At 49.4% G+C, this 25,724-nt stretch overlaps 1 protein-coding gene across 1 annotated transcript in view; it reads left to right on the top strand.

Moving 5' to 3' along the window:
• Positions 1–20,233, top strand: part of MPL (MPL proto-oncogene, thrombopoietin receptor) — a 238,382-nt gene extending 218,149 nt beyond the window's left edge. The window contains exons 11-12 of the mRNA XM_085602979.1: positions 10,649–10,736; positions 19,542–20,233. Coding sequence (XP_085459105.1) covers positions 10,649–10,736; positions 19,542–20,117 — 664 coding nt within the window. The 3' untranslated portion in view covers positions 20,118–20,233. The remainder of the gene's footprint in view (positions 1–10,648; positions 10,737–19,541) is intronic.
• Positions 20,234–25,724: the final 5,491 nt, after the last annotated feature.

The raw sequence follows: 25,724 nt of genomic DNA, 5'->3' as shown, positions 1-25,724 counted from the left end.
AACACTGTTGCATAGTTTATGACTGGAGTTGGTATTACTGGTAAAAACCCAGCCTTCTTCAGTGTGACAGTATTACGGGAGATCAGTGTATGAATTCCAGCCCATGGAGAAACTGACTTTTCTTCATCCTTCAATCTGCACCAGATAAGCAATATGATAAATTCATTAAAATCAGCTTTGCGGACCACAGGATCAGGTATAGAGAAGATCCATGTCCTCAGCCACTTTAAAACTTCCTTTTAGATTGTGACGTGCTGATGGCTTGTAGTTGTTTTGCACACGTTGGCAAGGCAGTTGGGTTATAAGTTTGCAGCTTTGTTTGTTTATGCCTACAGCTAGACACAGCTTATTTTCTAGCAACTACTTCATTGGTTCAGTCTTGAAAAAGTGGCATGAAAATTATCAAGAGCAGCAATAGTAAATCCTGTCCTTGTATAGTGACTTGAAAGTGGCGTGCTGTTGGATTTACAAGATTTTACAGCATGAGCTGCTAACAAGTTCCAGCTCTGTACTATTATAATTTGTTGATACGCAAATCCTATTAGTTTAAGTGATTAGCTCTATACTTTTGCACTTGTCATAGATTGTGTGATCAGTCATCATGTCTAGTGGAGTTGTCATTTTACCTTGATGTAATTCATAAAACATGATTTGGAAAAGACAGTACATTTGCACAGCATAAGCCTATCTGTCCATGTTTTGTGGAGCTCTGGGGCATCTCAAAATTTGTCATTAAATCTAAATCTTTCAGGACATTTCTTAAAATGGTTCCTGCTGATTTTACTGCATTCTGTGTTTTTATTTTGGCAGAAAGAACTTCAGGCGTCGAAGCAGCTGAGAACACAATAAATGGCTCATTCTTTTTGTTAGACTGACAAAAACAAATTCTGTCATTGTACATTCTCACTAGAAAAATCTTAATTTCATTATTATGGATCAATACAGTTTCATCAGTGTTGACCATTATTTCTCTGATCTTACTGAGTGTGAACCCGTATCCAGCACCCGAGAGTGGCTTTAAAACTTCATTTGCTTTTTCAACTAGTACAAATTTACCAGAATGCTGGCGGTTACCTTGCTCCTGGGAACTCATTGTACATTTATATTTTCAAATGTATTCACACATGCGGTTCAGTTAGGCATACAGACCTGCTGCAAATACATCCACCTCGCTGTTTAGATCAACTACTCAGCTTAAAACCTTATCTTGGAAGTAACTAGCTGCAGTTAAAAATGTTTGCCTTTGAGACTCACATACTCTGTAATTTGTTCTTTCGTCAATCCCTTTTGCCCTTGTTCGACCACAGATAAAACATTGAAGATCCTCTGCTTTCTGATCCGTTCTTGGATGTGGACGCGGGGTAGCCATCGATCTTCTAAGTGGATCGGCACTAGGTTTGGTTGTTGTTGCTTCTCAGAAGACTCTGATTCTTGTTGTGATTCACTAGTTTCTGCTATTTTTTGACAATTTTTTTCCAGGCTTTTTTCCAATGTATACGACTTGCAGCTCTTGTTGTTACAATGATAAAATATTTGATCCTCTTCACTCATCAGTTTTTTAGGAACTCCGTCTTGCCGTATTTCTGAAGCATCTTGAATTGCCTTCTGTCCAGCCGCAGTTTATGTTTGCTTTTCTGTCGGATTAGTTTGGCAAATGACACATTTTTCTTTGTTGAAGGAATCCTCAGATTTAGTAGTGAGCAACCCTCTGTCAGGAGGTAAAGATCCTGTGCTACCACCTGTTTCGACTCATGTTTGCAAATTTGAATAAATGGAAAATCTGAAACAGAAACAATACTAAAATAAATTACCAATATGATGGCTAAAACACATCATTATAGAGACAACATTTTCAAAAATGCCGGAAGGGTTGCTCTGCGGAGTTATCTTCTGTCGCTTTAAGACTACTTGACCCCCAAACCCTATGTTTTAACACCAGAATTAAGTATATAGGTCTCATGGTTCCTGAAATATTACATTATTACTGCAACACATTCGCCATTTTTAAAAATGTGGTCCAGAAAAATTTGGCTGAATAAGTCCTGTCTACCCAAGCTAAATTATTACTCTAATGATACAAAAACACAAATCAAAAATGAAAATCTCTGGACAACACTTTTTTACGGAGGTATATCAAGGGGCAAGTACTAACAGCAGCAGCATGACCCACTGTTTGCCAGAATACTTCACTAGCACAACGGGCTAACACCAACCAGGGGCAAGTTAGCTGTGCCATCCTGGCATGATTGTACCAGGATGGGGCAAACTGACCCACTGCAGGCCTCTGATGTCCCTCGGGTACATGGTCTGGGGTGAAAAGATGCACTCACCAGACCATACCGTACTATCTGTGACGTAAGAGAGTAAGGATGTGACACACCAGGAGGGCGGGATCTGGCTATGGCCGACCTGTCTTCAGCCCTGTCTCAGGAGTTTACCATCAGCGGTCTGAAGCTTTTATTGCCTCTAATTACCGAGGCTCAGCGTTTTAATGTAAGTGATGATGCAGGGAGGAGTGCAGCTGAGAGTGAGGGCAGTGAGAGTGGTGAGAGAGGCCTTGTGATATTTTCAGTGCTTCTTGCCTTCAACAGGCGTTGCTGATGCATTATTTGTCTCATTATTCACAGCCTGCTCCGAAGGCTGCCATGACTGCTCCTCAGTGACGCTGTGCACCCTTCACTCCCACCCCTCCATCCAGGACCAGAATCTAGGCCTCCAGGTGAGGGGGACCCTTACACTGCCTCCTAGGGGGTATGCCGCTGGGACCAGGTGACAAACTGCTCCTGCCTACCGCTCCTAGCTTCAACCAATCAAAGTTTACTCGGGGGGGGTCTGGAATTTAGGTGTCTCGCCCTGATATGCCAGGCCTGATAGGAGGAAGGGGCCTGCGTGCATCACATCAGCTGAAGACAGATACTGGCACTCTTTCATGGCCATGATGCAACCAGGTAGTGCTTGGCGCAAACCCTTTTACTGTTCTATCATAAAAGCTAGCCTATGTGTGGATGTGGTGAGGAGCACTAACAATATTGTGTTGGATTACGTTGGATATGTTGTTTTTGTCCTGTATTATTGCGTTGTGCTGTTGCACTGTGCTTGGGTAGTTGCATTCTTTTTTTAATTGCTTTGTTGCGCCCCGGTTTTTCGCGTTGTGTTGGTATTTTGCTTTGTGTTATGTTATCATGCTGTGTTCTTTAATTACTCTAGATATGTCAAGAAATGCTGCCAGATTTAAAAGCAGCAAGTTCCTTGAAAGTTCTTGTGAAATTCTAGCCCATTACTCCTTTACTCCTGCGTGAGGTGGTAAAACACCGCTGCTCCAAGTCTTCCATGATTTAGTACTCAGAATCATAACCCAACTTAGTAGAATGACAAACTGTCACAACCCATCAAGCCTTAACAGACATGACGCGAGGCGATTTTTTAATATAACAGTAGACACGCTTTCAGAATTCTGTAAATTACCAAAATAACATACTCTTTATAAATGTGTTTCTCTCTACATAAATTATTTGTAAATGTCACGCACTTAACCACAATTTGTCTATATTGGACTTTGGCCAATATATTGGTCTAACCATAAAAGTGAAAGCTGGAACTGTTTTAGAGTGGGGTGCTGGCCTGTGGCATCATTTCACCAAAATCACAAGGATTCTGAAAAATCTTGGTGTTGATACCCCTTGATTTTAGCAAATTTGAAAAACCCTTCTGCAGCCCAACAGTGTTTTTGGGAAAATATAAGTGTATATATATATAATATAATTTTTAGTTACCACTTATAGTCTTAATAAATGATTAAAATGTGCAATTTTCTCAGAATACAAAGGAAAGTAGAGCAGTCTCCTTTGATTTAGTGAAATTATTAATTAGCATAACATATATTTGAATCACGAAGTAGGACAGTAATATACTGTATATAATGATTTAAAATAGTAATGAATTACATTTATGTTGATTTGCACATTCCAATATGGCGCTGATGAATTTTCACGCACAGTCCTTTCTTTGTTTTGATGCACCTTGTCAATATCTACTTTCGCTTCGGAGACGCTAGCCGACACTGATGAAGGCTATGGCTGAAACGCATCTGTCTGTTGATTTTCTTGCACTGAATAAATCCTAATTAGGTTTAACGCCAACGGGAGTGCTGGTCCTTTCTGCTCGTGAAACAGCAGCGGAGCGCTGTATTTTAGCGGTTCGCCACCGCTGGACCAGGCACCCGCTCTGAAAGAGTGCGGGTTTTAGACGGCGAAACGAAGGAGCTACGAAAATCGAAACTAACCCGCACCGCCATAACAAGCTGACAGCACCACCACCAGGAGATGCAGAGCGGGAATAACCAAGCTCTACGCAACTCGGAGGTAGGGAAATATTGACCGTTTTTTACCATTTAAACGGCACGAGCGAGTTGGGAATGCATTGGAACAGTAATTACTAATGTTTAATGAAACGGCACGTCGTGAGGTTGCGACTGAAATTTTTAAAACCCGTCCCGGGGAGGACACACAGGCTGCCAACCAAACAGAGAATGCTGTCCAAACAAATATAAAAAGTAAATACCAACAATTAGAGAGGCTCCATGAGAGGGAAATAAGAAAATGGTGGGAAGCCACTTCCCTGGAGCACTATGTCGAAGTAAAAAAAGTACCATGTGGTCTTCGAATACACACAGTTCCGGCTTATGAGAACCCGGACCCTGACCTTTTAAGCGAGTGGGCAGAATACACGGCAGACTCTTCACAAGGAATGTTAAAGATCTTAATTAAATTTGCTTGGAGAGACCGTGAGAAAGCCTTAAAAGATATCGAATCCCTTGAAAGCTGTATCCTTGAAACAGTGCGAATAAATAAACATGATGAGGAGAAGGAGATCATAAAGAAATGCCTGGTTGCTTATGAGAAAAAAATTCAAATAAGGAAGCATCAAAAATTCGAAAGAGATACTCATGATTATGAGCAAGGAAGGATACTAACCTTCGCAAGAAGATACGACGCACCTCGTAGAGATCTCAAATCATCTAAACAAAAGACAATTGCGGCTAGAGACACCTCAGAGTCTGAAATTACTAGCGCGGAGCAATCAGAAGAAGAAGGATTAAGCACAGCACAAGTACAAAAACAACAGCCTTCTTTTCACGAGGAATTCAACCTCATCAGACAGACATGGCTGCGAGGGGGGAAGGGACGACCCCCGGAACAACAGCAAAAAACAAGCGATGCAAGAGGAGGGGTGGCAGGAAACACCGGAAGTGGAGCAAGGCCGGTCAGAACGCGGAGGGGCCAAACCAACAAAGATTAGAAGATAATTTAACAATCATTAACCTCTCTCCTAAAGAACTGACATCAGATGAAGAGACGGTACTCAAACTAGGCCTAACATTCTGTCCCACAAGTAGTTATGAGTACACACAAACACAAATTGACTTTTTTAAATTCATTCGGAAAATCATGCTACTGAAGTTCTTTAAATTAAGGACCCCCGGAGAACAACCATCAAGGGACGTAGTAAGGGGCCCAACAAGAACACATGAATTAGAACCAGTAACCATTTGTGACTTGGATACTCTAGCAATTCTTGAGGAACTGTGTAATGAAAACAATACTCAACCGGTTTCTCAAATGGACAATGCCACAAGGGCAGCAGAAATGGGGGTAACACAAGTTGGGGAAAAAAGCCCATTTAAACCATCATCTCGATTCTGCCTACAACTGCCCACCGATGCTATTGATATTTTCTCAGACACTGTAATTCAGAAACTCCAAACCATGAGAAGAAAGGAGGAAAATTCAAAAGGGACAAGAAAATGGAACTTGTCATACAGTCAGAGAAAAGCTATACAGAATGTGGAACAAGATGAATCAATTATAATAAAACCATCTGATAAGGGCGGTAACGTCGTCTTACAAACCAGAGACAACTACTGCAAAGAGGCTTTGCGACAACTCGAAGATAAGGACAATTATGCTCTTACCACAGAAGAGGAGTACAAAAAAAGTATTCAAGACTATGCTGATCTCATTAATAAATGGTATGTGAAAGGAATACTATCAAGAGAAGAGCTGCTATTTTTACAGAACAGACAACCCAAGATCCCTACTTTCTACCACCTACCCAAGGTGCATAAAGATGCTGCTAGACCACCAGGAAGACCGATTGTGTCATCGATAGGAGGATTGACTAAGAACATGTCTAAATTTATAGACTATTTTCTCGCACCTTTCGTCAAACAATTGAGTTCTTATACTAAGGACACCAAAGATTTTTTAAAGCAAATCCAAGACATTGGCTTGTTACGATTACGCTTGATATCTGTAATCTATATACAAGAGGCAGTTAAGAACTTTTTGTGACTTCGGCCAGTCAGATACCTAGAACATAGTGAGATGTTGTTAGAGTTCATCTCATTCTGTTTGAACAATAACATTTTTATTTTTCAAGGCCAGAGATATCGACAGATACAAGGTACGGCGATGGGCACCTGCTTTGCTCCCAGTTACGTGAACTTGTTCGTGGACTGGTGGGAGAAGCAGGTGGCCTGGGCCGACAATAAAAACGAGTGGGTAGAAAGAATAATCTGTTGGCGGAGATATATTGATGATCTCTTCATTATTTGGAGAGGATCTTTAACATCAGCTGAACAACATATCTCTGCTCTTAATAACAATAAATTGAATTTAAAATTCACTAGTGAAATGAGCACCAGTGAAGTGAATTTTTTGGATTTAAGGGTCTGTCAATTCGGGTGTCATCCAAACAGCCCTACATCGTAAAAGCACAGCTGGAGACTCTGTTTTACATCCACATAGTAGCCACCCAGCGACCCTTATAAAGAGTATCCCCTATGGGGAATTTCTCCGTATTAAAAGGAACAGCTCACAAACGATACACTATGAGAAAGCTGTTGTGATAGCATTAAACGATTTAAATCTAGAGGTTAATCACAGAAAACCCTGCAATTGGCTAAAGAGAAAGTTGAAATAAAAGAAAGACAAACATTATTGAAAGATACACATACATGTAAATCAGGAGAGGATACAGGGAATTTGAGACTGATCACTAGTTATTCATAAGCAGCCAGTAAAATAAGAACAATACTGAGCAGAAATTGGAAAATCTTAAAATCTGATAATGTGGTGGGGAGAGAACTTCCAGATTAACCGAAAATATCTTTCAGAAAATCACGATCCATTAAAAATCATTTGGTATGGAGTCACCTCCCAAAACCAATAGCAGGTGGCAGTTTTCAGAACCTTCATGGTTCATTTCCTTGTGGGAAATGCAAAGCTTGCTGTTCCAGTAAAAGAATCCTCCCGAATCAGATCCCTGGGTACCAATCAAGCAAAAAGATTTCTAAATTTATGACGTGTACCACGACACATGTAGTTTATTGTTTGGAATGCCCATGTGGCTATCGCTACGTGGGCAGTACAGTCAATGCAGTAAAGATGCGGGTGCTGGAACATCAAAGGGCCATTGCTAATAAGGATGAGAACTATCCTGTAGCCCGTCATTTTGCTAGTCACCACAACAGCAATAGATCACTACTACAGTTTTTCTGTCAAGACTGTGTCCCCAATGAAATCAGGGGTGGAGACAGAGAGAGGAGGCTACGACGTCTGGCGTCGAGATATATTAGTGGGCTAAACGCTGGAGAGGAGCTGATAACTCACTTATGATAAGAATCAATTTGAACAACATTCTCTAATGTTTTGGCACAAACAGAAGGACTAAACTAATCGACATCAAAACAATACAAGCCCATTCAGGGCCGTATAATTTTTAGTTACCACTTATAGTCTTAATAAATTATTAAAATGTGCAATTTTCTCAGAATACAAAGAAAAGTAGAGCAGAATAATGGTCTCCTTTGATTTAGTGAAATTATTAATTAGCATAACATATATTTGAATCATAAAGTAGGACAGTAATATACTGTATATAATGATTTAAAATAGTAATGAATTACATTTATGTTGATTTGCACATTCCAATATGGCGCTGATGAATTTTCATGCACAGTCCTTTCTTTGCTTTGATGCACCTTGTCAATATCTACTTTCGCTTCGGAGACGCTAGCCGACACTGACGAAGGCTAAGGCTGAAGCGCGTCTGTTTGTTGCTTGTCCTTTCTGCTCGTGAAACAGCAGCGGAGCGCTATATATGTATGTATATATATATATATATATTGAAAATTTCATGAAGATAAGTCAACCAGCGCCAAAGTTATTCAAAATAGAATTTTCAGATTTCCTATGGAAACTAGGTTGTAACTATAACTATCTACTGGCGACCGCCAGTAGATTATATATATATATATATATATATATATATATATATATATATATATATATATATTATATATAAATATATATAGTACAGTTTTATATAGCACTAACACCTCCTAATGGCACGCAGCGCTCTAAATGAGCACTAGGCTATATTATATATGGTCAGATTCAGTTTCTTTTAAGCACAGGAAGTTGAGGGATTAGCCCACAGCTAATGCCAGGACTCAAACCTGTTCCCTAGATTCAAAAGTCAGCCGCTCTAGCTATTAGACCACATCCATATTTCCCAATTTACATCTGAAAGTCATACACAAGAGGGATGGATGTGTATGGTCTTGTCTAATGAGTATATTCTCTGTTGACATGTCCTTGTGAAGTAAAGGAAACAGCAGCAATAATCACTGGAAGGTCATCCAGAGTCTTGCTTGAGAATACTTGCAAGGGGTTGTTTTAAAACTAGACTTGGGAACATAATTCAGCACCTTTGCACCTGTGGTTTTAGACAATTTTCAGAGTCAGAGTGCAGACATCAATGTTACATCACTGAAGTCGTAGTGATTGTGAAAAATCATAGCTTCACACAAAGTGTTGCAGATATATTCAGCAGGAGAGTGGTGAGGGTGTAGTATGTAACTGGTGGTGCATTTTTGGACACACCTTTGCAACTATATTACTAAAGCATGGTGTGGTAGCACAGTGTCCTTTACATACAGCACATTTCCCATTGAAATGGCCACTAAATTTGCACGGACTTGCAGTTTTTGTGACAAAACTATATAGCAGACTAATTATAATGTGGGGAATTCGGATTTCAGTGAATACTTATCACTTACACATCACACATCACCAAGTAAAAGCGTCCTGATTTGTCTCAATTCTATTAAAATATTTTTTTTTATCACTCTTCAGAATTACAAAAAGGTGCTTTGTATTTGCTTTCCTGACGGCTGAGATATTCTGAAATATGTGTACAGTTCATTTACTAACATTTACATTTTGCTGTGTGTGACAAAGATTGAAATCCTACATCCTTTCCTTTCACACTCCATGTAACCCGGCAAGATGTCTAATAAGGTAAACTCCAATCTCACTGTTGAATGAATAAGCAGTTCATTGTCAGAAGACAGAGCCTCACATTTGACCCCTGTGTCTGAAGCACAGCCAATGTGACAAGATCAATACAAAATGTAAAGGCATCTTTGTTTATTCCTCTGTCCTGAGCCACCAGAATTGGGCTGGGGACCCAGGAGTGGGTCACGGCCCACAATTTGAGAAATCGGTGCTAGGAGGCACCCTTCCATTGCTCTGAGGTATTGCCCACACAGTTTCACAGGGGGTGTACTCTGGGACAAGGGGGCAATTCAAGACACAAGACAGGTACCCGGGTGGGCTGTTTCAGAGGGGTGAGATTACAAAGAGTCTGAAAAAAAAGCTTGAAAGAAGACAAGGATCAGAAACAAAAGGGGAAACACTGCCAGCTGCGGAACAAAACAGTCCAAACAGGAAGTGTAAAGCATCAGGGGCAGCCGGCATGACTCGTGGGTGGTGGGCTGGTTGCAGGGGGTAGTACCGTCGCGTATTGTGAGGGGTCACGCATATTTTTTTTTTAAAAACATTTTGTTTTTTAAAACGTACCATTGCGCCGGGTCCCGCGTCACCGCCGCTGCTCTTCTCCGTTTTGGACGGAAGCACAGCTATGCCCCACTGACCAATCACAATGCTGCATTGCAGCATTGTGATTGGTAGGCACCCAGGCCACCTGACCAATCACAACACTGCAATGCAGCGTTGTGATTGGTTTTGAGCGTCCTGGTGTGAGTCTCAACAAGGGAATGGGGGTCTGGGCTTGGGCATTGCAGCCTGCTTGGAGAACGGGAAAAGTGTGCATGACTGGTATGGGTGGCCCGAGAGGGCGTACAAACAGTCATTGCGCGCTTAGGAGTGGGCAAACCACTCCTCTCCTCCCCTGCCCTGCTCCGAGAGCAACGCAGCCACTCCCACCCACCCGTTCGCAAGGCAGCAGGATGCATAAAATGATATTAACTATCTCACACTGCTTAAAAGCAGTGGGGCGACGCACCTCCACCATAGCGGAGGAGCTGCCACTGCAAAGCACTGAATAACTCAAATGTTCATGACCTTAAGGTCACTCTTCAAAACGAAGAGCCAGTTAGTTGATACTGTCGAACATTCAGCATGGAAGGGAACAGATATTCTTTAGGTTTCCAGCAGGGGGTGCCAGAGCACAGCCAATACTCCTAGCTCCAGTGCAAATGCTGCAGAAAAAAACAATGCCTTGCTCTTGAGTGTGACAAAGGGAGAGGATTCATGTGTTCATTTATTTATTTTCTTAATTTCAGTAAATTCAAGGGGAAAATCTGGCCGCCTGTGCCAAACTTGCACCGAGTCCTGGATGGTTTCATGGCAGAAATACAGAAGCAGTATCAGGTGAGTTTGTGTCTTTGTCTTAAGTGTGACCTGTTTCAGACAGTGTGAAGTGCTCTAAGTCTGCACAGAACGTGTCAGAATGTGCTGTGTCCCATGCACCGCCCACTCCTGTGTCTTATTTCATATCCAGCCTGTGCGTGAAGAACATCCTCCACCCTATTTAAACGCCCCTCCCCAGTGCAAATCACTGTGTCATCCTGTGTGTGGAGTACATTACTCTCATCCTGGTACAATGCATTGTGCCAACCCGTCTGTAGTGCAAAAGAGCCTCTTCTAGGTACAGTGCCGTGATGGTCAGCCTGTGTGTGGTATAGCGGAGCCTCCTCCTGGTACAGTGCTCTGTCTGAGTCAGCCTGTGTGTGGTATAGTACATCCTCCTCTTGGTACAGTGCTCTGTCTGTGTCAGCCTGTGTGTGGTATACTGGAGCCTCCTCCTGGTACAGTGCCCTGTCTGTGTCAGCCTGCGTGTGGTATAGTACAGCCTCCTCTTGGCACAGTGCTCTGTCTGTGTCAGCCTGTGTGTAGTATAGTGGAGCCTCCCCCTGGTACAGTGCTCTGTCTGTGTCAGCCTCTGTGTGGTATGGATGAGCCTCCTCCTGGTACAGTGCCCTGTCTGTGTCAGCCTGTGTGTGGTATAGTACAGCCTCCTCCTGGTACAGTGCCCTGTCTGTGTCAGCCTCTGTGTGGTATGGAAAAGCCTCCCCCGGTACAGTGCTCTGTCTGTGTCAGCCTGTGTGTGGTATAGTACAGCCTCCACCCAGTACAGTGCTCTCTCTGTGTCAGCCTGTGTGTGGTATAGTAGAGCCTCCTCCTGGTACAGTGCTCTGTCTGTGTCAGCCTGTGTGTGGTTTAGTGGAGCCTCCTCCTGGAACAGTGCTCTGTCGGTGTCCGCCTGTGTGTTGAGTACATCACTCTCCTCCTGGTACAGTGCCCTGTTGGTGTCAGCTTGTGTGTGGTATAGCGAAGCCTCCTCCTGGTAGAGTGCCGTGTCTGTGCAAGCCTGTGTGTGGTATAGTACAGCCTCCTCCTGGTACAGTGCTCTGTCTGTGTCAGCCTGTGTGTGGAGTACATCACTCTCCTCCTGGTACAGTGCTCTGTCTGTGTGTGGTATAGCGAAGCCTCCTTCCGGTACAGTGCTCTGTCTGTGTCAGTCTGTGTGTGGTATTGTAGAGCCTCCTCCTGGTACAGTGCCCTGTCAGTGTCAGCCTCTGTGTGGTATAGAAGAGCCTCCTCCTGGTACAGTGCTCTGTCTGTGTGTGGTATAGCGGAGCCTCCTTCTGTTATAGTGCTCTGTCTGTGTCAGCCTGTGTGTGGTATACTGGAGCCTCCTCCTGGTACAGTGCCTTGTCTGTGTCAGCCTGTGTGTGGTATAGTAGAGCCTCCTCCTGGTACAGTGCTCTGTCGGTGCTAGCCTCTGTGGGAAATAGTACAGCCTCCTCCTGGTACAGTGCTCTGTCTGTGTCAGCCTGTGTGTGGAGTACATCACTCTCCTCCCGTTACAGTGCTCTGTCTGTGTGTGGTAAAGCGGAGCCTCCTTCTAGTACAGTGCTCTGTCTGTGTCAGCCTGTGTGTGGTATAGAAGAGCCTCCTCCTGGAACAGTGCTCTGTCGGTGCCAGCCTGTGTGTGGTATAGTACAGCCTCCTCCTGGTACAGTGCTCTGTCTGTGTCAGCCTGTGTGTGGTATAGCAGAGCCTCCTCCTGGTACAGTGCTCTTTCTGTGTCAGCCTGTGTGTGGAGTACATCATTCTCCTTCTGGTACAGTGCTCTGTCTGTGTCAGCCTGTATGTGGTATAGGAGAGCCTCCTCTTGGTACAGTGCTCTGTCTGTGTAGGCCTGTGTGTGTTATAATAGCGCTTCCTCCTGGTACAGTGCGCTGTCTGTGTCAGCCTGTGTGTGGTATAATAGAGCTTCCTCCTGGTACAGTGCTCTCTCTGTGTCAGCCTGTGTGTGGTATAGTAGGGCCTCCTCCTGGTACAGTGCTCTGTCTGTCAGCCTGTGTGTGGTAGAGCGGAGCCTCCTCCTGGTACAGTGATCTGTCTGTGTCAGCCTGTGTGTGGAATAGCGGAGCCTCCTCCTGGTACAGTGCTCTGTCTGTGTCAGCATGTGTGTGGTATATTAGAGCCTCATCCTGCTACAGTGCTCTGTCTGTGTCAGCCTGTGTGTGGTATAGTAGAGCCTCCTCCTGGTACAGTGCTCTGTCTGTGTCAGCCTGTGTGTGGTATAGCGGAGCCTCCTCCTGGTACAGTGCTCTGTCTGTGTCAGCCTGTGTGTGGTTTAGTGGAGCCTCCTTCTGGTACAGTGCTCTGTCGGTGTCAGCCTGTGTGTGGAGTACATCACTCTCCTCCTGGTGAAGTGCTCTGTCTGTGTCAACCTGTGTGTGGTTTAGTAGAGCCTCCTCCTGGTACAGTGCTCTGTCTGTGCCAGCCTGTGTGTGGAGTACATCACTCTCCTCCTGGTACAGTGCCCTGTTGGTTTCAGCCTGTGTGTGGTATAGCGAAGCCTCCTCCTGGTAGAGTGCCCTGTCTGTGCAAGCCTGTGTGTGGTATAGTACAGCGTACTCCTGGTACAGTGCTCTGTCTGTGTCAGCCTGTGTGTGGAGTACATCACTCTCCTCCTGGTACAGTGCTCTGTTTGTGTGTGGTATAGCGAAGCCTCCTTCTGGTACAGTGCTCTGTCTGTGTCAGTCTGTGTGTGGTATTGTAGAGCCTCCTCCTGGTACAGTGCACTGTCAGTGTCAGCCTCTGTGTGGTATAGAAGAGCCTCCTCCTGGTACAGTGCTCTGTCTGTGTGAGGTATAGCGGAGCCTCCTTCTGGTATAGTGCTCTGTCTGTGTCAGCCTGTGTGTGGTATACTGGAGCCTCCTCCTGGTACAGTGCCTTGTCTGTGTCAGCCTGTATGTGGTATAGAAGAGCCACCTCCTGGTACAGTGCTCTCTCGGTGCTAGCCTGTGTGGGAAATAGCACAGCCTACTCCTGGTCCAGTGCTCTGTCTGTGTCAGCCTGTGTGTGGAGTACATCACTCTCCTCCTGTTATAGTGCTCTGGCTGTGTGTGGTAAAGCAGAGCCTCCTTCTAGTACAGTGCTCTGTCTGTGTCAGTCTGTGTGTGGTATAGAAGAGCCTCCTCCTGGAACAGTGCTCTGTCGGTGCCAGCCTGTGTGTGGTATAGTACAGCCTCCTCCTGGTACAGTGCTCTGTCTGTGTCAGCCTGTGTGTGGTATAGCAGAGCCTCCTCCTGGTACAGTGCTCTTTCTGTGTCAGCCTGTGTGCGGAGTACATCATTCTCCTTCTGGTACAGTGCTCTGTCTGTGTCAGCCTGTGTGTGGTATAGGAGAGCCTCCTCTTGGTACAGTGCTCTGTCTGTGTCAGCCTGTGTGTGGTATAATAGAGCTTCCTCCTGGTACAGTGCTCTCTCTGTGTCAGCCTGTGTGTGGTAGAGCGGAGCCTCCTCCTGGTACAGTGATCTGTCTGTGTCAGCCTGTGTGTGGTATAGCGGAGCCTCCTCCTGGTACAGTGCTCTGTCTGTGTCAGCCTGTGTGTGGTATATTGGAGCCTCCTCCTGCTACAGTGCTCTGTCTGTGTCAGCCTGTGTGTGGTATAGTACAGCCTCCTCCTGGTACAGTGCTCTGTCTATATCAGCCTGTGTGTGGTATAGTACAGACTCCTCCTGGTACAGTGCTCTCTCTGTGTCAGCCTGTGTGTGGTATAGCAGAGCCTCCTCCTGGTACAGTGCTCTGTCTGTGTCAGCCTGTGTGTGGTATAGTACAGCCTCCTCCTGGTACAGTGCTCTGTCTGTGTCATCCTGTGTGTGGTATAGAAGAGCCTCCTCCTGGTACAGTGCTCTGTCTGTGTCAGCCTGTGTGTGGTATAGTACAGCTTCCTCCTGTTACAGTGCCCTGTCTGTGTCAGCCTGTGTGTGGTATAGCAGAGCCTCCTCCTGGTACAGTGCCCTGTCTGTGTCAGCCTGTGTGTGGAGTGCGTCACTCTCCTCCTGGTACAGTGCTCTGTCTGTGTGTGGTATAGCGGAGCCTCCTTCTGGTACAGTGCACTGTCTATGTCAGCCTGTGTGTGGTATAGAAGAGCCTCCTCCTGGTATAGTGTTCTGTCGGTGCCAGCCTGTGTGTGGTATAGTACAGCCTCCTCCTGGTACAGTGCTTTGTCTGTGTCAGCCTGTATGTGGTATAGTACAGCCTACTCCTGGTACAGAGTGCTGTCTGTGTCAGCCTGTGTGTGGTATAGAAGAGCCTCTTCCTGGTACAGTGCTCTGTCGGTGCCAGCCTGTGTGTGGTATAGTACAGCCTCCTCCTGGTACAGTGCTCTTTCTGTGTCAGCCTGTGTTTGGTGAAGTACAGCCTCCTCCTGGTACAGTGTTCTTTCTGTGTCAGCCTGTGTGTGGTATAGTACAGCCTCCTCCAAGTACAGTGCTCTGTCTGTGTCAGCCTGTGTGTGGTATAGCAGAGTCTCCTCCTGGTACAGTGCTCTGCCTGTGTCAGCCTCTGTGTGGTATAGAAGAGCCTCCTCCTGGTACAGTGCTCTGTCTGTGTGTGGTATAGCGGAGCCTCCTTCTGGTACCATGCTCTGTCTGTGTCAGCCTGTGTGTGGTATTCTGGAGACTCCTCCTGGTACAGCGCCTTGTCCGTGTCAGCCTGTGTGTGGTATAGAAGAGCCTCCTCCTGGTACAGTGCTCTGTCAGTGCTAGCCTGTGTGTGAAATAGTACAGCCTCCTCCTGGTACAGTGCTCTGTCTGTGTCAGCCTGTGTGTGGAGTACATCACTCTCCTCCTGTTACAGTGCTCTGTCTGTGTGTGGTAAAGTGGAGCCTCCTTCTAGTACAGTGCTCTGTCTGTGTCAGCCTGTGTGTGGTATAGAAGAGCCTCCTCCTGGAACACTGCCCTGTCGGTGCCAGCCTGTGTGTGGTATAGTACAGCCTCTTCCTGGTACAGTGCTCTGTCTGTGTCAGCCTGTGTGTGGTATAGCAGAGCCTCCTCCTGGTACTGTGCTCTTTCTGTGTCAGCCTGTGTGTGGAGTACATCATTCTCCTTCTGGTACAGTGCTCTGTCTGTGTCAGCCTGTGTGTGGTATAGGAGAGCCTCCTCTTGATACAGTGCTCTGTCTGTGTAGGCCAGTGTGTGTTATAATAGCGCTTCCTCCTGGTACAGTGCGCTGTCTGTGTCAGCCTGTGTGTGGTATAGTGGAGCCTCCTCCTGCTACAGTGCTCTGTCTGTGTCAGCCTGTGTGTGGTATAGTACAGCCTCCTCCTGGTACAGTGCTCCGTCTATGTCAGCCTGTGTGTGGTATAGTACAGCCTCCTCCTGGTACGGTGCTCTCTCTGTGTCAGCCTGTGTGTGGTATAGCGGAGCCTCCTCCTGGTACAGTGCTCTGTCTGTGTCAGCCTGTGTGTGGTATCGGAGAGCCTCCTCCTGGTACAGTGCTCTGTCTGTGTCAGCCTGTGTGTGGTGTAGTACAGCCTCCTCCTGGTACAGTGCTCTGTCTGTGTCAGCCTGTGTGTGGCATAACAGAGCTTCCTCCTGGTACAGTGTTCTGTCTGTGTAAGCCTGTGAGTGGTATAGAAGAGCCTCCTCCTGGTACAGTGCTCTGTCTGTGTCAGCCTGTGTGTGGTATAGTACAGCTTCCTCCTGGTACAGCGCTCTGTATGTGTCAACCTGTGTGTAGTATAGTACAGCCTCCTCCTGGTACAGTGCCCTGTCTGTGTCAGCCTGTGTGTGGTATAGCAGAGCCTTCTCCTGGTACAGTGCCCTGTCTGTGTCAGCCTGTGTGTGGTATAGAAGAGCCTCCTCCTGGTACAGTGCTCTGTCAGTGCCAGCCTGTGTGTGGTATAGTATAGCCTCCTCCTGGTACAGTGCTTTGTCTGTGTCAGCCTGTATGTGGTATAGTACAGCCTACTCCTGGTACAGTGCTCTGTCTGTGTCAGCCTGTGTGTGGTATAGAAGAGCCTCCTCCTGGTACAGTGCTCTATCGGTGCCAGCCTGTGTGTGGTATAGTACAGCCTCCTCCTGGTACAGTGCTCTTTCTGTGTCAGCCTGTGTGTGGTATAGCAGAGCCTCCTCCTGGTACAGTGCTCTGCCTGTGTCAGCCTGTGTGTGGTATAGGAGAGCCTCCTCCTGGTACAGTGCTCAGTCTGTGTCAGCCTGTGTGTGGTATAATAATGCTTCCTCCTGGTATAGTGCGCTGTCTCTTTCAGCCTGTGTGTGGTATAGCAGAGCCTCCTCCTGGTACAGTGCTCTTTCTGTGTCAGCCTGTGTGTGGTACAGTAGAGCCTCCTCATGGTACAGTGCTCTGTCTGTCAGCCTGTGTGTGGTAGAGCAGAGCCTCCTCCTGGTACAGTGCCCTGTCTGTGTCAGCCTGTGTTTGGTATAGTACAGCCTCCTCCTGGTACAGTGCTCTGGCTGTTTCAGCCTGTGTGTTTTATAGTGGACCCTCCTCCTGCTACAGTGCTCTTTCTGTGTCAGCCTGTGTGTGGTATAGTACAGCCTCCTCCTGGTACAGTGCTCTGTCTGTGTCAGCCTGTGTGTGGTATAGCGGAGACTCCTCCTGGTACAGTGCTCTTGTCTGTGTCAGTCTGTGTGTGGTATAGGAGAGCCTCCTCCTAGTACAGTACTCTGTCTGTGTCAGCCTGTGTGTGGTATAGTACAGCCTCCTCCTGGTACCGTGCTCTGTCTGTGTCAGCCTGTGTGTGGTATAGTACAGCCTCCTCCTGGTACAGTGCTCTGTCTGTGTCAGCCTGTGTGTGGTATAGCAGAGCCTCCTCCTGGTACAGTGCCCTGTCTGTGTCAGCCTGTGTGTGGTATAGTACAGCCTCCTCCTGGTACAGCGCTCTGTCTGTGTCAGCCTGTGTGTAGTATAGTACAGCCTCCTCCTGGTACAGTGCCCTGTCTGTGTCAGCCTGTGTGTGGTATAGTACAGCCTCCTCCTGGTACAGCGCTCTGTCTGTGTCAGCCTGTATGTGGAATAGTACAGCCTACTCCTGGTACAGTGCCCTGTCTGTGTCAGCCTGTGTGTGGTATCGTGGAGCCTCCTCCTTGTACAGTGCTCTGTCTGTGTCAGCCTGTGTGTGGTATAGCACAGCCTCCGCCTGGTACAGTGCTCCGTCTGTGTCAGCCTGTGTGTGGTATAGTACAGCCTCCTCCTGGTACAGTGCTCTGTCTGTGTCAGCCTGTGTGTGGTATAGAAGAGCCTCCTCCTGGTACAGTGCTCTGTCTGTGTCAGTCTGTGTGTGGTATAGGAGAGCCTCCTCCTGGTACAGTGCTCTGTCTGTGTCAGCCTGTGTGTGGTATAGTACAGCCTCCTCCTGGTACCGTGCTCTGTCTGTGTCAGCCTGTGTGTGGTATAGTACAGCCTCCTCCTGGTACAGTGCTCTGTCTGTGTCAGCCTGTGTGTGGTATAGCAGAGCCTCCTCCTGGCACAGTGCTCTGTCTGTGTCAGCCTGTGTGTGGTATAGCAGAGCCTCCTCCTGGTACAGTGCTCTGTGTGTGTCAGCCTGTGTGTGGTATAGTACAGCCTCCTCCTGGTACAGTGCTCTGTCTGTGTCAGCCTGTGTGTGGTATAGAAGAGCCTCCTCCTGGTACAGCGCTCTGTCTGTGTCAGCCTGTGTGTAGTATAGTACAGCCTCCTCCTGGTCCAGTGCCCTGTCTGTGTCAGCCTGTGTGTGGTATAGTACAGCCTCCTCCTGGTACAGCGCTCTGTCTGTGTCAGCCTGTGTGTAGTATAGTACAGCCTCCTCCTGGTACAGTGCCCTGTCTGTGTCAGCCTGTGTGTAGTATAGTACAACCTCCTCCTGGTACAGTGCCCTGTCTGTGTCAGCCTGTGTTTGGTATAGCAGAGACTTCTCCAGGTACAGTGCCCTGTCTGTGTCAGCCTGTGTGTGGAGTGCGTCACTTTCCTGGTACAGTGCCCTGTCTGTGTCAGCCTGTTTGTGGAGTGCATCGCCCTCCTCTAGGTACAGTGCTCACTCTGTGTAGTAAAGACAGCCCTATATACCCTTAATCTCCCTCCAGATCTCCCCAACCCACTCTCAAAAACCCTCAACTGGCCCTCAGCGTCTTCCTTCAACTCCTCCATTTGACTCCTAGGTATGACCAGCCATCCCTCAGCTTGTATTCTAACACCATATCTGTTTTAACCACTCAAGTCTGCTCTCAGATACTCTGGTTGTGCCCTCAGACAGCTCTAGTGTGTCCTCAGACTCTGTGAGCACGGTCTGAGTGAACCTCAAGCTGGCCTCACATCATCTGCTAATGAAATGCTCCAAGTTGGCCTCCAACACCCATGTATTCGAGCCTTTCCGGCCAATCCGATCCATCCAGTATGCCTTCAGGAGACCCACAGACTCATCAGTCACCCCAGCTGTTCCTTTTACTCCCTCAGCTTGTCCTTAGAGATCCTCTGCTTTCAGGCAGTATAAGAAAGTCCTCACTAGACCCATGTTTTATCCCCTGGAACCCTCAAACATCTTCGGAGCTCACATCAACATACGACCAGTTGGTCTAGCCTTTAGAGTCCTTTATCTGGTGCTGAAGCACCCCTTTCGTTGGCCTCCATGCACCCTGGATCTGGTCCTTAACTGGTCATAACTGACTGGAGGAAGTCTGCCCTTGCCCCTCCTCTAGTTACTCCACTGTGACCATGCTGTACTGGCCTATCAGTGGCTCTGCCCTGATGGGAAGTCCTCTTGTTACCTAGCAGCCCAGGCTCCCTCTGAATGAGCCACCTTCTTCTCACATCTTTGGTTTGCAATCAGCACACCCGTAGACTTCTCTTGTTCACCCAGTGATTGTTTATTCTCTGCAGCCCACACCTTCCTTCTACGAGAAGCCATCAGAAGACTCGCTTCTGCCTTGTCTGTTGGAAGTCCTCTCTGAGAAGAACCTGGCACCCAAAGGTGAGGAAGACACCCCAGCCTCTCAGCGTGGGAAGCTAACACAGAGCATGGCATGGCCGGTCACTGGCACCCTCCCTGAGGACCCAACACTGGCAGAAAGAGGCGTGCCGCGCAGCCTGCAGCAGGACTATGTGGTCCTGGCTCCCAGTGGCACGTCCACCAGACGCTACGAGAATGAATACAGCAACGGTGCCATGGCCCACACGTTTAACCTTGGGGTGCTGCTCCTCAGTGTCCCCAGAAACCCTACTGAGTCAATGGAGGACTCTCAGGATGGAAAGGACGGGCACTACACCAGCTTCACCAGACCCTGGCCAGGGCAAGATGTCTACTGTGAGCGCGAGGTCTACCACCAGCGCGTGGCGCTCTGGGGAGTGTCTGACCCAGGAGAGCGGGAGGGCTGGACCCGGGAGCCCATGAACACGACAGACATCGCCAACCACTCCTACCTGCTGATGGCAGAGACCAGTAACTGGGGTCAATGATGGGGGTCGAAGTCTAGGTGCAAGGAGAGGTGCAAATAAAGGGGGCAGGGATGGGATGAATGTCTGGGGTCAATGTCTGGGGTTAGAGTGCATTCAGTGCCAGGGTCACTCACTATCAGGTCTGGTGGCTTAGTGGACCGATGTGTCCACTGTAAGGGCCTGTGTTCGACCTCATGGTCACAGGTTCAAATCCCGGCGGGTCCACTCAGCCTTTCATCCTTCTGAGATTGACAAAATGAGTACCGTTGGGTAACAATAAACATCTGTTATTCAGCGCCAAGAGGCCCTTCTGGGTGAACCTGCGCTTTACAAATACCCGTTATGTTATGTCGTTCATAAGGATCAGTGCATAGCATCCGTTTGTGGGTTTAGGGACTAGAGTCAGGGCCCTGGGTCAGGGAGAGCTGGAGGCTGGGGTCAGAGAGTGATGTGAATGAGTAGGGCGAGGGACTATGATCATTGGTTAGGGCCATGCACTGGGATCAGGGGCTGGAGTCAGTGCCTGGGGTAAGAGTGGGTCAATCATTGGAGTCAGTGCCTGGGGTAAGAGACTATAGTCAGTGCCTGGGGTCAAAGACGGACAATAGCTGGGGTCTGTGCCTCAAGTCAGAGTGTGGTCAGTGTCCGGGGTCATCATTGACTGGAGTCAGTGCCAGGAGTCAGATAGGGTCAAAGACGGGGGTCAGTGTCTTAGATGAGAGACTGGAGTCAGTGACTGGGGTCAGTGACCGGGGTCAGTGCCTGTAGGCAGTACCTGGAGTCAGCAACGGGGCGGATCCTATCGTCACAGACTGGGGTTAGAGATGGCCAATGACTGGTGTCAGTTCCATGGGTCACAGACTAGAGTCGGGACCCAGGGTCAGAGAGAGTCAGTGACTGGGGTCGGTGCCTCAGATCAGAGACTGGAGTCGGGCCCAGGGTCAGAGACTGGAGTCAGTGCTCGGAGTCAGCACGGGGTAGGTCATGGGGTCACAGACTGGAGTTAGGGATGGCCAATGACTGGGGTCAGTGCCGTTGGTCGGGAGTCGGGCCCAGGTTCAGTGAGACTCAGTAACTGGGGTCAGTGCCTGGGGTCAGAAACTAATGTCAGAGACTGGGGTCAGTGCCTCGGATCAGAGACTGGGTCAGTGATTGGGGTCAGCACATGGACTCAGAGATGGGCAGGTCCTGGGGTCACAGACTGGAGTCAGAGACGGGCAGGTCCTGGGGTCACAGACTGGAGTCAGAGACGGGCAGGTCCTGGGGTCAGTGCCTGGAGTCAGAGACGGGCAGGTCCTGGGGTCACAGACTGGAGTCAGAGACGGGCAGGTCCTGGGGTTAGTGCCTGGAGTCAGAGACGGGCAGGTCCTGGGGTCACAGACTGCAGTCAGAGATGGGCAGGTCCTGGGGTCACAGACTGGAGTCAGAGACGGACAGGTCCTGGGGTCAGTGTCTGGAGCTAGAGACAGGCAGGTCCTGGGGTCACAGACTGGAGTCAGTGACTGCAGTCAGAGACTGGCAGGTCCTGGGGTCAGTGCCTGAAGTCAGCAACAGGCAGGTCCTGGGGTCACAGACTGGAATCAGAGACAGACAGGTCCTGGGGTCAGTGCCTTGGGTCAGAGACCGGGTCAGTGATTGGGGTCAGCACATGGACTCAGAGACGGGCAGGTCCTGGGGTCACAGACTGGAGTCAGAGACGGGCAGGTCCTGGGGTCACAGACTGGAGTCAGAGACGGGCAGGTCCTGGTGTCACAGACTGGAGTCAGAGATGGGCAGGTCCTGTGGTCACAGACTGGAGTCAGAGACGGGCAGGTCCTTGGGTCACAGACTGGAGTCAGAGATGGGCAGGTCCTGGAGTCAGTGCCTGGAGTCAGAGACGGGCAGATCCTGTGGTCACAGATTGGAGTCAGAGACGGGCAGGTCCTGGGTTCACAGACTGGAGTCAGAGACAGGCAGGTCCTTGGGTCAGTGCTGAGGGTCAGAGACCTGGTCAGTGATTGGGGTCAGTACCTGGACTCATAGACGGGCAGGTCCTGGGCTCACAGGCTGGAGTCAGGGACTGGCAGGTCCTGGGGTCAGTGGCAGTGCCTGAAGTCAGAGACGGGCAGGTCCTGGGGTCACAGACTGGAGTAGGAGACGGGCAGGTCCTGGGGTCACAGACTGGAGTCAGAGATGGGCAGGTCCTGGGGTCAGTGCCTTGGGTTAGAGACCGGGTCAGTGATTGGGGTCAGTGCCTGGAGTCAGAGACAGCCAGGTCCTGGGGTCACAGACTGAAATCAGAGACGGGTGGGTCCTGGGGTCACAGACTGGAGTCAGAGACGGGCGGGTCCTGGGGTCAGTGCCGTGGGTCAGAGACGGGGTCAGTGATTGGGGTCTGTACCTGGACTCAGAGACGGGCAGGTCCTGGAGTCAGGGACTGGCAGGTCCTGGGGTCAGTGCCTGGAGTCAGAGATGGGCAGGTCCCGGGTCAGTGCCTGGAGTCAGCGACAGGCAGGTCCTGAGGTCAGTGCCTTGGGGTAGAGACCGGGTCAGTGACTGGGCCCAGTGCCTGGAGTCAGAGACCGGCAGACTCTGGGGTCACAGACTGGAGTCAGAGATGGGCAGGTCCCGGGGTCAGTGCCTGGAGTCAGCGACAGGCAGGTCCTGAGGTCAGTGCCTTGGGGTAGAGACCGGGTCAGTGACTGGGCTCAGTGCCTGGAGTCAGAGACGGGCAGGTCCTGGGGTCAGGGACATGGGTCAGAGACTGGGTCAGTGACTGTGCTCAGTGCCTGGAGTCAGAGACGGGCAGGTCCTGGGGTCACAGACTGGAGTCAGAGACGGGCAGGTCCTGGGGTCACAGACTGGAGTCAGAGACGGGCAGGTCCTGGAGTCACAGACTGGAGTCAGAGACGGGCAGGTCCTGGGGTCAGTGTCTGGAGCTAGAGACAGGCAGGTCCTGGGGTCACAGACTGGAGTCAGTGACTGCAGTCAGAGACTGGCAGGTCCTGGGGTCAGTGCCTGAAGTCAGCAACAGGCAGGTCCTGGGGTCACAGACTGGAGTCAGAGACAGACAGGTCCTGGGGTCAGTGCCTTGGGTCAGAGACCGGGTCAGTGATTGGGGTCAGCACATGGACTCAGAGACGGGCAAGTCCTGGGGTCACAGACTGGAGTCAGAGACGGGCAGGTCCTGGGGTCACATACTGGAGTCAGAGACGGGCAGGTCCTGGTGTCACAGACTGGAGTCAGAGATGGGCAGGTCCTGTGGTCACAGACTGGAGTCAGAGACGGGCAGGTCCTTGGGTCACAGACTGGAGTCAGAAATGGGCAGGTCCTGGAGTCAGTGCCTGGAGTCAGAGACGGGCAGATCCTGTGGTCACAGATTGGAGTCAGAGACGGGCAGGTCCTGGGTTCACAGACTGGAGTCAGAGACAGACAGGTCCTTGGGTCAGTGCTGAGGGTCAGGGACCTGGTCAGTGATTGGGGTCAGTACCTGGACTCATAGACGGGCAGGTCCTGGGGTCACAGGCTGGAGTCAGGGACTGGCAGGTCCTGGGGTCAGTGGCAGTGCCTGAAGTCAGAGACGGGCATGTCCTGGGGTCACAGACTGGAGTAGGATACGGGCAGGTCCTGGGGTCACAGACTGGAGTCAGAGATGGGCAGGTCCTGGGGTCAGTGCCTTGGGTTAGAGACCGGGTCAGTGATTGGGGTCAGTGCCTGGAGTCAGAGACAGCCAGGTCCTGGGGTCACAGACTGAAATCAGAGACGGGCGGGTCTTGGGGTCACAGACTGGAGTCAGAGACGGGCGGGTCCTGGGGTCAGTGCCGTGGGTCAGAGACGGGGTCAGTGATTGGGGTCAGTACCTGGACTCAGAGACGGGCAGGTCCTGGAGTCACAGGCTGGAGTCAGGGACTGGCAGGTCCTGGGGTCAGTGCCTGGAGTCAGAGACAGGCAGGTCCTGGGGTCACAGACTGGAGTCAGAAATGGGCAGGTCCTGGGGTCAGTGCCTGGAGTCAGAGATGGGCAGGTCCTGGGGTCAGTGCCTGAAGTCAGCGACAGGCAGGTCCTGGGGTCACAGACTGGAGTCAGAGATGGGCAGGTCCCGGGTCAGTGCCTGGAGTCAGCGACAGGCAGGTCCTGAGGTCAGTGCCTTGGGGTAGAGACCGGGTCAGTGACTGGGCTCAGTGCCTGGAGTCAGAGACCGGCAGACTCTGGGGTCAGGGACATGGGTCAGAGACTGGGTCAGTGACTGGGCTCAGTGCCTGGAGTCAGAGACGGGCAGGTCCTGGGGTCACAGACTGGAGTCAGAGACGGGCAGGTCCTGGGGTCACAGACTGGAGTCAGAGATGGGCAGGTCCTGGGGTCACAGACTGGAGTCAGAGACGGGCAGGTCCTGGGGTCACAGACTGGAGTCAGAGATGGGCAGGTCCTGGGGTCACAGACTGGAGTCAGAGATGGGCAGGTCCTGGGGTCAGTGCCTGGAGTCAGATAATGGCAGGACCTGGGGCCGGTAACTGGGGACTCAGGTTAGGGACTAAGGTCAGCAGTCAGTATCAGGGACTCAGGTTAGCGACTGGAGGCAGTGAGGTCAGAAAACAGATTCTGGGTGCAAGGTCATGAAATAGTGTTAGCGTTTATTGTGTTCAAGGTAAAGGATTGGGGGGAGGCCAACAACTAGGGCAGGGACAGTGTTCATTTCCTGTGGCCAGAGACTAGGGTCAGTGACTTTATTCACAGACTGGTATCAAAGCCAAAGATCAGAGACCAGAGGCACTGACTGTGGTCAGAGACTCAGCCACTCACTGTGACAGTAATCAGTGACTAAGACAATAGAATGGTTTTAGTGACCGGTGAGAGTGATTGTGATCAGTGGGGGCAGCCGGGGACTGGGGTTAGTGCCTGGGGTAATTGCTGAATGTAAGTGACTGGGACAGTAGTAGTTAGTATGGCTAGTAAGTCCAGCTTCATGGACACTCCCACCATTGATAGGAAACAGAGCTCTCAGGCTTCCCAGGTCCATGCATGAGTAGCTCATTCACTCCAGATTTTCTCTTTGCATTCAGTGTTTGTGGTCCAGTTTATTCCCATTATAAAACTGTGGCTTCAACTCCCAGAATGCAAAGGGAAAAACATGACTGGCTGACATAAAAAGCATAAGCCTCAGAAGCTTGAAACATCTGAGGAAGAAATCCTTGGAGCGCTGACTTCCTGTGATCACCAGTAGGAGACCTCTGTCTTCTCTCCAGAGGCACACTTTCTAAAGCTGTGGCCATAGGCTGCCGGGGCCGTGTGTGGCCAGTTAGGCCAGTCACTTTTTTTCTTGGAATTCTGGGACTTGTTGTCTCATATAACCAGTATAAAACCAGGACTAAATGCCCCAGAATTCTAAGAAGAAATTAGGTGTGGACTAACTAATCACGCAAGGACCTGGGAAACTTGGCAGCCCTGTGAGACTGAAGTCCGCAAGACCCCATGTTCTGCTGGTAGTGCATAGGTCACCTGCTCTTCAATCGCCAGTCATCTATGGCTTATTCATATTGAACTTTCTTGGAAGCATGGGAGTTGTAGTTTTTGATGGCTGGAGATGAATGGTTTGTATTAGGGAGCACTGCCACTCCTCTAGATCCTGACAATGTTTCATCCCGATTGCAC

This window comes from Triturus cristatus, chromosome 4_2 (assembly GCF_964204655.1).
Source record: "Triturus cristatus chromosome 4_2, aTriCri1.1, whole genome shotgun sequence".
NCBI classification, from domain to species: Eukaryota; Metazoa; Chordata; class Amphibia; order Caudata; family Salamandridae; genus Triturus; species Triturus cristatus.
Note: the sequence above shows the minus strand (reverse complement) of the source record. Positions and strands in the feature narration are given on the sequence as shown.